The following is a 13721-nucleotide window of genomic DNA, read 5'->3' on the forward strand; positions in this document are numbered from 1 at the left end:
TCTGAATTCAAACATAACTGCAATAAAGTGATCTCCACCAGAATACAAGCAGTATGCACAGAAAACTGCCAAGGAAACAGGTGAAAAGAGGTTTGAAATTCTGAACCTAACTTAGCTGTCTGGTTAAGACAGTAACAAACATGCATAACTGAGGGTAGTGTAATAGCACTTCAAAAAAAAACATCACACGGACCCGTACAAACCCCTCCCCTGTTTCTATGCTGACATCATCATTACAAATCTGTAAGGCTGATGTTACACTTTGTACAACTATAATTTCAGGTTAAAAACGCAAATACCACTGGTAAGTTGCCAAATGATTTATACAGGACAATGGCATTTCAGCTCTTTTTCTGCATTTGGGTGCTGTCTTCTTAAAAAATCACAGTCAAAATGTTAGCTTTCCAGCTGTGGCTGGATTTGAAGAGCTGCTACAAACTGTAGGTGTCAGAGACTGAAACAGTATGTTGCCTGGAGAAGCATTAATGGAATCTAAATGGACTTGTTACTGACTGGACAATTCACCCAGCGGACTGACAGTTTTTCCCCAGTTTATTGTTGTGTACTTATGAATTCTTATGCACCCCAGTTTATTGTCAAAATTTATTAATTCTGCTATACCTCCATATTGTCCCCATTTCTCCCTCAGACTTTCCCTCAAAAGGTTGTCTCTTTGTCCTCCCTGTTTTCCCGCTCCTCTGCCACTGATTGGCTGTAGTTACCACAGTGCAGGGAGAGCTACCATTGGCCAGTTCCCTCAGAGACCCGGGAGTTCCACCCACCTTTCCCCTGTCCCCCTGTCACATTTCTCCCTGAGCTGTCAATCTCTTGCGCCTCCCCGGTTTGGAATCTGCCCCTCAAACCTAGTTTATTTAAACCCTTGTACCCCCTGAATAAACTGGCATTGCTGCACACCCTTCAACTGTGCCAAGAACCCTTTTTGCAGTGCTCGGTCCCATCCCCCCTTACCACGCGGACCGTGGCAAAACAGTTAATGATTTACACATTCTAAGATCACTAAAACACTTTTGCAAACTGAAAAGAAGCAGCTGCTCACCCAGCAAAGCCCAGCCCCCCTAGTACTGCTAAAGGATCAGATAAGTGCATGCCATTGTCCAGCTATCCTGGGTGCAGATGCCTACCTGAGGAAGGGAAGAGGCTAAGAAGAGGCAAGTCCTGCAAGGTGGAAAATCCCTTTTATCACGTCACTGTAATGCCTTTACATGAACTCTACACATCTAGCCTGGGCTATACATCTCAAATGTTAGACCCTAATGGATCATGATTGATGCTGGTACAACAGGCAGCTGCAACAGTCTTTGTTGATGCTGGAGGCTCATGGCATGGCCCATGACACTATTCATTGTAAAACTCCCCACCCTGGGGAGCTACAAGGTGTTCCTATCTGAGAAGAAAGTGTATAATAACTCATAACTTCTTTGAGTTTTGAGCCCCAACGGATCAAGATCACCACTTCAACTAACACACAGACGCTGCAACTGCCAAGTTTCATTGCTGGATCCAATGGGCGGTGACTATATAGATCTTTCCACCTTTATCCTTTTTTTCCCTCTCTCTCCCTTATGCATTTCCTTAAGTGCTATCTTTATGTTCTAATGATTACTATATTACTATAGATGATATTGCTGTAGATGCTGTAATACTGCTATGCTTTAATAATAGGGCTATATTGCTATGCTTTAATATTGCTAAGCTTTAATAGTCATATTGCTATGCTCTAATGTTGCTTTATTGCTACAGATGCTTTAATATTGCCATATTGCTACAAAAGAACACCCAAAACAGTAAACATATCTGTTTACCTTTTGAAACAAAATTGTTCCAAAATAAACCTACATATATATGTATTCAAACACCCATTAATCAGTGTCATTTCACTCTAGTCTACCCCAGGGGATTTATTTATAAGAACTTGAGTTATCCTCCCCTTTCTGGGCCAGGTAGCAACAATGGTGACACCATTAAAAAGGAAAAAAGAAGTGCCAGTTCTCAACTGAAGTAATTGATGCAGCTGCAGCTTTCAACATCATTCACAGCTCTTGATTTATCTCCTTTGCAAAAATGAAAGTTAAAAGCACTGCAGCCCTGTGTGTAAATTGGTCACTGTGCCCAGGCTGCTTCCCAGGCCAGAGAATACTTAGCCTGGAAGAAAAAGACTGGTCCAAAGCCAGCAAAAAGCGATATTCACATTCATATTTTGTATATATGAATAGAGACCAGTATTACTTTCATGCATATAATGTCTGCCAATGTGGGCCATCTTCCAAATTTGTATTTTCATGCTTGACATCAAATTTGCTTTGTATGTTCACTGCACTTAAAACACTCAAACAAATAAATGAAAACCTGCTTTATTGAATTAACAGTTTTTTGCAAGGAAAACTTTTTTTACAAAATCCAGATGCTTGGAAATGCACTGTGACCTGCACTTTATACAGCCTGGCAGTGAGAACAGTAAAGGTAGTAGCTAGCCAAGCACCTCATACCAATGAAAGGTAAACCTTAGACTTTTTCCACAGTTTTATATTTTAGAGACCTTGATTTTAAACCCAATCAGTTCCCAATCCAGTTTGAAGGATGGCTGCATCATGAAGGTGACGGGTGGCAGACTGAGCATCCAGTCATCAGAGGGTATTTTATTCCAGGTGAAAGAGTCCACTGAAGTACAGCATCACAGCTGTAAAAAACCCAACACCCACCTCTGCACAGCAGAGGAATCCTAAGTTGGAACTGTTTATAAACATCTGGTTCTGTGGACAGCCCATTTTAAAGCATTTGTGGAGTTTTTGCAAACAGCCAGCACCCACACAAAGTAGTGCCCTACCAACTCCAGAGAGTCTTCAAGGATGTGCAGTTGGCTGGAAGAAGCAGCATAAGAAACCTAAACCAAACCAAACGAACACACCAGCCACAAATGGGAAGGACGCACCACTGCCTCTCAACAAAAAGCCTTTCCCGCACTGGCTCTGGGAAGGTTCTGTTCCTGTTCTCCCCTTCGCACTGCCAAGGACCACACCAGAGACTAGGACAGGACAACGACAAACGTTACCATCTGTTGTGCCTGTTTGCTCCAAAACGTGTCTCTAGTCAGTATGCTCAGGAAGCTGCAGATTGCAGATATTTAAAAACTCTGAACTTCATTACAAAATGATAATACTGAGCCAAAAATACTACCTATTAAATTAATCAATTACATGATTTTTCAGAAATATTGCAGCACTTCAGATACAAGTACGAACTTGTAGCAAGGAAGTGAACAGCTTGTTTAGACCCTTCTGACCATCCTCAGGAAGCAAGATCATTTTGTGCTTGCAAACACTTGAAATTCTAGTCTGAAGTTCTTTGGCCAAAGTGTTCTTCTATGGCGCTCCTTGGCTACATCTTGTTTTTCCACTATATTAGTAGAGACATAAAAAAACAGTGCATTAAAATTGTTCTGTTAATAGCTCGAAAGACTAACCTCCTTTATGGGAAAACAAATTCTCAGTAAGACTGGGCACTTCACTTTTGTGTCCTCAGTGACTGCACATGGATTCAGTGCCATGACAGTCAAAAAGGGCAAGAGCAGCAAAGAACAAATATCCTGTCCCCATCAAATGGAAAATATTTAGTCTTTACTACTAAAACATACAAGGAAAATGGAAAGCCATATTCCCTACAACGTTACAGAAAATGTTAGCTAACTTACCTAGACTCGAATTGCCTTTTGCAATTGTGATAGTCTTCTCATACATGTTTTTGACTGAATTTGGGATTGTGAAACTTCCCTCCAAAGATACTGGGCATCGCTTCTCCATTAAAAGCAAATGATCCTAACACAAGGGAAAATGACATCAGTTCAGAATACTGACATAAAAATAAAAATATAATTGGTCATACTGATCTCAACTCACTTTACCTTACACAAAAGCTATGTGCATAATTAAGACAGATTCCTTACACAGACATTGAAAAAGTCAATCCATCAAAGATCAAACCAACATATCTGAGGTTTGTGTTTTCATTCAGGTAACATACCAAATCTGTCACAAAGTATACTTTTAATTTAGAGACATTAGTTACACTCTTAAAATTAGTAGCATGAATTCAAGGGCTTCAGACTTGTTCACCACAGATGTCTGACAATCTGCCAGTACTAAAGTAACAAATATTGTAAGAAATTGCAGCTCTTTCAAGCATTTCTTAATAAATCACTGAATGGAATAAATAAGAAACACATCACAGTGACTATCATATAAAGAAAGATTATGCAGCATCACAGGTCAGTTTGTGAGCTGACCTGCATAGGCTTGCATGAACACCATGATGCAAGACATTCATACCACTCCCCCTCGACTTCCTAGGCCTGTTTCCAGCTGGGCACCTCCTTCTTGCACTCATGTCCCTGTGAAGGTCAATAGGGGATAAGAAAATCCCCCTGTCCTGCCCAGTGGGTACACTGTGGTCCTGCAGTATCTATCAATGTGAGGTCTGAGCAGACTTTTATAGACCATTGTATTGCCAGCCTCTCAGAAACTACTATCATGATGCCATAAATTATGTCCTGTTTTGGAAAGGTCTAAATTCTGCAGTTTTGATGTGAGATAACACATCTGATGAACATTAATAATCAAAGAACTATGCACAGCTGCTGGCCAGTCACAATTTCTGTAGGAAATGTTACAGTCTAATAGAGCCTTTCTGTAGTTTCTTTTTAAATTATTATTTAAAAAAAAAATAAATAGCTTTACTTTTCCTTGGGGATCAAGCTGCGTGGTAGTAGCAAGGCTTGTATTTAGTGCAACTTCTGATGCTGTCTGAGATTCAGTCCATGTTGCTGTGTTTTCACTTTCATTTTGGTTGATATTCGAAACATCCAGAGGCAGGAGATCTGTTTTAGTAAAACCAGTTGCAGTTTCCAGGCTATTGCCCACTACACACTTTTGCTCTCTCATTCTCTGATTCAGATCCATGTTGTACAGATTCTTGTCAGATACATGGAAATCAGCTGCAGTATTTTCACATTCCTCTCCAATAGCCTGTTTAACACAGGAGATAATGAACAATCACCATTCATTCGTAGTATAATTCAAAAGCATATTTCATGCTAAAACCTTAAACAAAAACTAATCTCACAGAATGTAAACATCTCTGTTGTACAATCAGTAACAATCAACCTCGCCTTTAGTTCCCTATAGGCATTCATTCTTCTATAAGGTGAACTTGATTTCTTAGACAATTTCTTCTGTTTTAAAATACCAGAAATCAGTGAAAATAAGTTACTGCTGAAGGCTAAATTCTAACTTAGTACTCTCCAGTAACTCTCTACTAAGTTTAGAAAAGTAACATCTACTCAAACATTTTTAAAATAGACATAAACCCAGTAAGTTTTTAAAATTAAAGTATCCAATTGTTTTTCTCAGGTGAAAAAACTTTGCAAAACCACGGTCTTTACTTTCAACACACTTACCAAGAAGGAATTTCAAGCAGCTCAGACCATAAAAATGCAATATAATCATTCATTTAACTGAGCAGAAACATATTTAGATATCCCTTTCACAAAAAGCAAAACTAGGTCAAACCTCAGTAAAAAATGAACATGGAAGATTTGAAGTAGGACAACAACTACACAGAATGATGAAGTTACAGCAGCTTAGCAGTTAGTACTTATTACAAGTCTACCTTTTATGGCTGCAGCACCCCGATTAAGCTCTCTGCACATTTGTTTAGACTTCCAAGATTCTAAGGCCCTGCCTTTAAAATGTTTCAAGGGATTTCAATAATCACAACACTCTGAAAACAAATCTTCAAATATTCTCTAGCTGAGCTTTCAAAGTAAGTTATTTTAAAAACATGTAGGCCATTAGATATTACAAAGATGCATCAAGGACTTGGAAGTTGGACTTAGAGGCTCTGTATCAATACTAGGGATTTTTCTCTGAAATTTATTACAAGTGTAATAAACTTGTAATACCAAGTTGTAATACACTTGTAAAAGCAGCAATACTTGTAAAACCAACTGCCTTTATCTGTCTTTCCACTGGTCCTATTAATTGTTCTATTACTTTTCCAAAAAGTTGGGAAACATGTTTCCCAGAATCTGGGGATATTTTGCAGTGTTTTGTCTCAAGGGTCTTAGAATTAGTTTTTGTCAGCTTTTATTAAGTGCATACATGCATGCTCTGTCGCTAGCCAAGAATCAAAAAAGGTTTACCTGTAAATAAATGGTTTAAGTAACAGCTGAGAAGATAATTGAGCAAAGCCTAAATACCACTAATCTGCATGATATAATCAATGACATAATTTCCTACCTTTTTGAGAACAGAACACCAGTACTATAATCTATTTAAATTATTTCACAACGTTTCCAATACAGTTGGGACATATACTTTTAAGTCTGCTTTTTATCCATTTCCAGATCAGTGAAAACAAGCCTCAGATCATACTCAACATTTATTTCACATGCCATATATACATATAAGAGTCACAGTATATGCTCATTTTTATTTCTGTTTCACTTAAAGAAAAGCTAATGCTGTAATTTTTGAAGAAAAACATGATTTCAGGAATTTGTAACTACAGCAATATGTGGCCTGAGCATTTGCATTACTTTAAGTATGCTTTTCATCATTATTTTAAACATGACACCAAAGAGACATTCAGAACATGTCAAGTGCCCTGCAGCCAGAAATAGCTGAAATACCTCTGCGTTCCTCACAGCATCAAATAGCACTGTTTCAATTTTTACTGCATTTCACTTGATTCAAAAGTCTTCTTTTATGACCAGATTTTCTCCCTGTGTTTGTTTTGTGAAGTCACTCTTAACCACAGAGTATGTTACTTGATGAGAACTTAATATTCACTTGATACTGGTGCACAGAAATGAATACTAAAAAGTCAGGACCATAGTATTTTATAAAAAACATATAAACCAAAGCCATCTTTAAGTTAATGCTGAAAACAGCTTAAGACTTTCTAGAGCGTCTCAATGCGATATATAATGTAAATCCAGTCTCTATCTCATAAAATGCTCCTAAGCATGCAAAACGTATAATCCATTTAAGTAACAATTACAGAGTTAAACAATGCAATCTGTCCCACTGGCACTGCAGAGGTGTGCTCTTCTGTGGATTAGGAGAAACCATTAGAAGATGAATCTAGTTTTCCAACAAGTGCCTGATAAAGGCTGAACATACTCCAGAAGGCGTAAAGGGAGTTACTGAAGCTCAGGTCTGCAGGAAAAAGCAGCAGCTACTCTATTCAAGTCCAAAGACTGCAAACCCAGGAAGAAATTTCTGCAATGTGGCTTTCAAAGATGACTGCTAGGAGAATGGAACTGGAAGGCTCTGGGTTAGCAAAATAAATGTAAAGATTCTCAAGAAAAAAGAACACAAAAAACCATGGAGAGAAACAAAACACATCTCTGATACAAACAATCAAGTCATTATGGGTATGTGACCAGGAACAAATAGCTACTGACTTTTGTAATACTCTTAAATAAATCTTCATTTATTGACTTTAAATAGGATTAGAAGCAGAGTTTTGATATATACATGTTTATTTTTAATTACAGAATCATTATGAAAATTTCATTCAAAACATACTAACATACTAACTATGGAGCATAAAAGCACAACTTAAGATGAAAACTTACACTTGTTTTCATAGTGAAATACCGTAGAACAACACAGTCATTTTGTGTTACCACTCCTTACTATGCCTTAAATAACAATTAAGTTTTTCTACCGACTGCTCACCATAGCTTTAATACTGCAAACATGTCACCACACTTTATCTGGCTAAATCATGCTTTATCTAAGAAAAATCCAAGCTTTCAGCCTTCTGTCTGCCTCTCTCTTCATCAGAGATCCGTAAGACATCAGCAATACCCCAAACAAAACTTTAACCTGGTAACAAATAGCGCATTTTGAACCAGGATGACATGAAACGTTTCTATCTAACAATATAGCCTGTTCACACTTATAATCAAAGTTTGTCTTTGATAAAACCATCCTCCTTTTTACCTTGGAAGTTGATAATGCAAGAGAGAAGCTGTCGTTCACCTCACCGCTACAGGCACTGTGATGCAAAGCTGCCACTGAATCCTGGAAGACGTCTCTCTCTAGAGAATACTGTGATTCAAAGGTGGACTCATCTGCTAGATCTGCCTCTCCGGAGTCCACCTAACAACAAAAGCAATTCAATCAGCCAGGCTGTTACCATCATACCACTTAAGCCCCAAACGCATGCACATCAGCCACTCCATACTGACTGATATTTTTCCTGGTTTTTTTTTCTTTTTTCACTCCATGTTTTACACAGACATTACATTTGCACAGCACAGTAGGAAAATCTTCTGCTTCAGTAACAATCTGTGTTACCACATCTTTAAATGTTGCAAAGAATATCTGAAGTAAAGCAAGAGTCTCAACCAGAATAAGTTGCGGGGCTAAGGCAGGCTCATGCCTGTTAATAAAAGTACAAGGTGTTGGGAGAATTCTGGTGTATTTTCTGATGTGAATATTTGGATTTCTTTAGGGCTTCTTTTTATTTTTCTTTTGAATTTTCTGTTACAAAAATCAACATGGAAAAAAATAATGAGCTTCATTAGGTACCACCTGTCAGGAATGTTCTCTCGACTCAACTTCTTAGGCTCAGTTAATTTTTATACTCTTTTAAAAACAATCATTTGGAGATTATAATGCTTTACAGTACATTTATAAGAAAAATTTATTACATGATTTTTTATGATTTTTACATTTGACGACAAGATTATTATGGACATTTCTACATTTCTTCTATTCTTCTTATATGAGAAATAAAGTTTTTAAAAGAGTTTCAGACATGGACATGGGTAGTATTTTTTGCCCCTTTTTTAAATGAAACATGATTTTTTTTCAAGACTCACATACTTTCAAATACTAGAATAAAATTAAGTCATGAAAGACCTAATTTATGGTGCTTCTTAACTACACTTTGATTATAATTTCATCTCCCCGGTAGACCTCCAGAAAGTAGCATGTGTTAATAAAATGATCAGAGAGTTTAGAGCCATGACATACCATAAACTTGTATATAAGCACTCATCTGCAGAGACGAGACCTAACTTGTTTTCCAGCCCCTCTAGTTAATCACATTGTGAATTCATTATAGTAAATGCACAACAGCAATAGCAACAATCTGCAGAGATCCAACACACTGATTCCTTTTTGTGGTAAAAAGGATCATTTTTTTTATTATTTCAAGCCTAAAGACTTAATAGCTAATTCAAATTGCTCCTTCACTGTAACTTACTCTCAGCTTATTGTCTGGAAAATGCACACTAACATTACCAAAGCTACGCCCTAAAAAGGTATTGTGAAAATTCAGATCTGTAGAATCTAAGTGCAGATCTATCTATGAAAACCAGGATCTCATAAGTGCACTCTGTAACCACATCTTCAACTGGGTGACTGCATATTTAGTTTCATATTTTGCATATTTAATTATACAGCTGACAACTCTATTAATGTCATATATTTTCACTGCTTTTTTCACAAGTTTAATTTTTTTAAATATGAATCAGATGAAAGTCAAGTTTTTTAAATACTTTAGTTTCAATCTGATCTTTTCAACACATATTTAATTACGGGTTATTTATAATATATACCGTGTCTTCTTCATGCTTCTTAATGAACGGAATAAGACAAATACTATTATCTAACCACTATACAAAGATAAAAAACTGCAGAATCAAAACCAGGCAGTCTTGTTTAAAGGCAAGTTATTAAGCCAGCTTGACATTTGCAAGAGTGAAAAAACAACAAATCTACTGGAAGTAGCAATGCAGATATTTTCATCCTGGAAGAATCCATTTCAGGGGTTTTTTTGGTTTTGTGTTTTTTTCCTAATGAACTAAGTCCTGGTGTTTAGTAGAAACTGCTTCTCTGCTAAAGTCCTCAAAAAAAGAGAGCATAATGACTTCAAAAGGGGTTGGAAGGGTTTTTTTTGCTTTTTTGTAGAGTCCTATTTCCTGTGTCTTTTTAATCTGAGTTCTTATTGGTAACTTCTGGGCTATGTAAGGCACTGAATGCTCAGGTAAGCCGCATTGTTTATACAAGTGAACAACTTTTGACCTTGCAAATCTCATAATCACTGATTGATGTTGAAGGCTGAAGAATATTATTAGAAGGAAGCATTTGCAGCTTTTGAAGACAGACAGCATTCCTTGTAAGGCTGGATTACATGCAAAAAGGGAGTACCAAAAAGTTTTCAAGGTAGAGAAATGATACGTAGGGAAATAAGCACATGAACATTTCTCTACACAAGGTGAGATTTCCAAAGGGACGCTCAGTGCATGCAAGGAGATGTGGATAGCCATGCACTTTTGAAAACATCAGCAAAATACTTTTTTTCCCCAGCAATTAATGTATCACAGATTCACAGCTCATGCAAACATCTCTAGATACCAGTTTCTACCATGTCAGGATCCATCCCACCTATGGTAGATGAGTAATGTGGTGAGAATAAACACTAAAAAAAAAGCATGAATAGTGAAAAAGCAACTCCTTTCATTATAAAATGCAAAGACTGAAGAAATCTTTGGTAAGTTGGGCCACTAACCAGAGCCAGCTCAGCATGGAAGAGGGCTGCATCAGCTGGCCCCTCCTCCTCAAGTGACTGGGCAGTGTAGAAAAAGCAATCTTCCTTAGCAGAGACATAGCCCTCCTCAGGTGAAAGCTGCAGAAAGAACGAAGCTCTGAGTCGGATGAATGGCCTGGACACAGGAGGTGCAGACTGCATTCTGGAGGGAGGGGGCAGGGGGTGTTTAGAAAGGCAAATGGATTCCAAATGCAGCAGAGTTCATTTCAATCACAGTCACAGTACGGGGCAGGTAAAGAGACAATTTTTTTCTTCAGATTTACTGAATTGATTCAGCTTCACACCTCGTTTTACAACCCCAAGTAATGAAAAAGGTCTGTCCAGGTATATCACAGAGCCCACAACTTAGTGTAAACTCATTTTCAATTTCTGTTCTTATGTATGAACTAATGCCATTTTACTGGTTTGAATTTAGCACACCAGGGACATTAGTTCACTAGCATCCTTACTGATACATTATCTTGGTCACCTTAGGTCTCATTCAACCTCCTTTTTTAAAGGTTACTGTGTAAAATCAAGCCTGAAAAAACCAGTTAGATGTATACAAACTGAAGACTACAACACACTATTACATAAACAAAGTGTGCAGTCTAAATACAAGGACTGCATATACACTATGCCTTGCAAAGCAAAGGAATAGGTAAATTCCAGGCAAACCACATAAACCCAACTTTACGTCCCCATCAAACACATTCAGAGAACCACTTAAAGTGTACAGTGTACAAAATTGTGCCTGTCAACTTTCAGCCCTGAAAGACTCTGCTATTTTCTCAGCTGCAAGACAGGTGTGCTAGGTCCTGCAATCACTACATCAGTCATACACTACCCAGGCCACTCCGACATGCAAGGAAATAATTGGGCCACTCAGCTATACCCCAGAACACACAAAGTGTATGCAGAAGACAGGATCAGCATGTACCAGCTTAAATGACACGAAAAGTACCCATTGAATTCCCAAATCCTTACAGGCAGTGGTTTGGCAACTCCTATTTTAACTGTTCCTGTTGGAGCTCCTTTCAGTGCTTGTACTGCTTCCTCCAGGCTGCCATTTTCCAAATTGATATCATTGACAAACATAAGCCGATCTCCAGGAAGAAGTCTGCCATCTTGCTCAGCCACACCTCCAGGAACTAATGAGCGAATCACAATTACAGTGTTTGCTGGATCAACAGGATCCTAATTAGATAAAAGGAAGAAAAGCATTTCATTTTATTTACTCTTTTATGTCCTGAGAGGCAAATTTTTATTTATGAACTTTTACTAAGCCAAGGGAGTTGGGTCATTAAGAAGCTAGAGCTCTCCTCCAGATGAACCCTCAGCAGGAGCAAACCCTCCAGTCCGTACTGCCCATACATTTATACTTTCACCTATTTTTAATTCTTCAATGCGAAAATTATTACTCTTTTCTAGGTGATGCCCCATCATGTATCTCCAGTATAAAGTATTACTAAATTGTACAAGTCAACTTTTGAGCTTGCAAATCTCACGATCGCTGATTGATGTTGAAGGCTGAAGAATATTATTAATTGCAGAGTGTTGTCTCTACACATCAAAATTCAAGTACTTCCTACTGCAACGACATGTTGCAGACTCCATCCTCCTTTACACTCAGTGGTCTGAGGATACAAGGGGGCAATGCAGGCTAGGGCAAAGGTAACACATGTATTTTAGTGGACAAAGGACTTACTTTCAATAACTCTCTTATACTTCACGGCACCAGATCTTGCTCAACTAAGAAAGCACTTAAGAGGCAAGTTCTTGTGCATGACTAAATAAACACTTTATGTGAGAGAGGAACAGCACTCTAATCAACAAAATGGTGTTTGCTTTAAAAAAAATAAACCTGTTTTGAAGTTCCCATCCTCCGGTGCACCGATTTTTATAAAAAAGCTAGCATCAAATACCAGTAACAGGAACATATGTTTCTGTCATAACAATTATCACAGGTGCAAAATATTTGTGTGATTCTTACAGAACTACATTTACAAGGCACATCATGTTAATAATTCCAAGACACAGTTCACTTAAATACACACTCAAAAAAGAACACCAAGAAACATAATCATGTAACAGCTTTACCGATAGCAGAAGTAAGAGAAAACCAAACAACCACAAACAGGCGCAAAGCTGTAACAAGTTTCCATGCCAAGACATATATCTGAAAAGATGGACACCATCAAGGCAACATGTAAAAAATGCAGAAACTGGGAGACTGCTGAAAGCTGCTGTGAGAGAGAAGTGTTGAGGGAGGGAAGGAGGAAGGGAGGGAAGGACACTGAAAAGAAGTGTCCCTGATGGCAGTTAATGGAGTAAGAAGAATGCCATGGAGTTATAAAACACTTCAGAAGTGGAAATATAACTAGCATTGCTGGAGATAGAGCTTGAGCTTGAACATCGAAATCTTCCTCACTATTTTAACAACAGATAATTACATCGTCACTTTAGATGACACTACATGTCACTTTTTTTTTTTTTAATAAATACCTCTCTAGTCAATGTGACAGTCTTCTTTAGGGTAAGAAATTATGCAGACTTTTCTAGAGGTCTGCCATTGTATAAAACGCGAGGAATGTATTAGTATGGCTGTAACTGTCCTTAACTGTACTCACTGTTCATTGAAAATTAATTGAAAATTTGAAGAAAACAGTAAAATACAAAGATAAATCTCCCTGTAAATTTATTGTTCACAATCTTAGGTGAAGGCAGAAACTTCAGTGACAAACTGAAATTTTTTTACTGCGTGTCAAAGAAGACAACATAGGACAACACAATACTATAACATCAAAAAAAAAGGTAAGTTTCAGAAAGCCAACTAAAGCTGTAAGACAGAATCAAATTCATATTTGAAAAATATATTAACCAATTTAAGGCAGTTTCCACAGCCTTTTAGTACTATTATCCATAAACAAAATCCAGTGACTTACGCACCCACAATTTGTGTTAATGCTCAGAAGAGGCTGAAGCAAAAATATACTTTACTGTGTACTGACACAGACTTCAAATACTCCAGCTCAGCTATGACATCTCACTGCACAGCATCATGAGTAACATATGAGAGAGTAGTCATTGTTTCATAAAAC

General features: G+C 37.7%; 1 protein-coding gene across 25 annotated transcripts in view; it reads right to left on the reverse strand.

The window, feature by feature from the left end:
- The window catches only part of MPDZ (multiple PDZ domain crumbs cell polarity complex component), a 110174-nt gene that overhangs the window by 57744 nt on the left and 38709 nt on the right, over positions 1-13721 (reverse strand). For 24 of the 25 annotated variants that reach the window (XM_032675119.1, XM_032675124.1, XM_032675102.1 and 21 more), the window contains 5 exons: positions 11608-11817; positions 10603-10719; positions 8025-8183; positions 4752-5039; positions 3710-3833 (listed from right to left, as the gene is read on the reverse strand). In XM_032675119.1, coding sequence (XP_032531010.1) covers positions 3710-3833; positions 4752-5039; positions 8025-8183; positions 10603-10719; positions 11608-11817 — 898 coding nt within the window. The remainder of the gene's footprint in view (positions 1-3709; positions 3834-4751; positions 5040-8024; positions 8184-10602; positions 10720-11607; positions 11818-13721) is intronic. The other variant, XM_032675110.1, reaches the window with a different exon arrangement.

The sequence above is a fragment of the Chiroxiphia lanceolata genome, chromosome Z, assembly GCF_009829145.1.
Source record: "Chiroxiphia lanceolata isolate bChiLan1 chromosome Z, bChiLan1.pri, whole genome shotgun sequence".
NCBI classification, from domain to species: domain Eukaryota; kingdom Metazoa; phylum Chordata; class Aves; order Passeriformes; family Pipridae; genus Chiroxiphia; species Chiroxiphia lanceolata.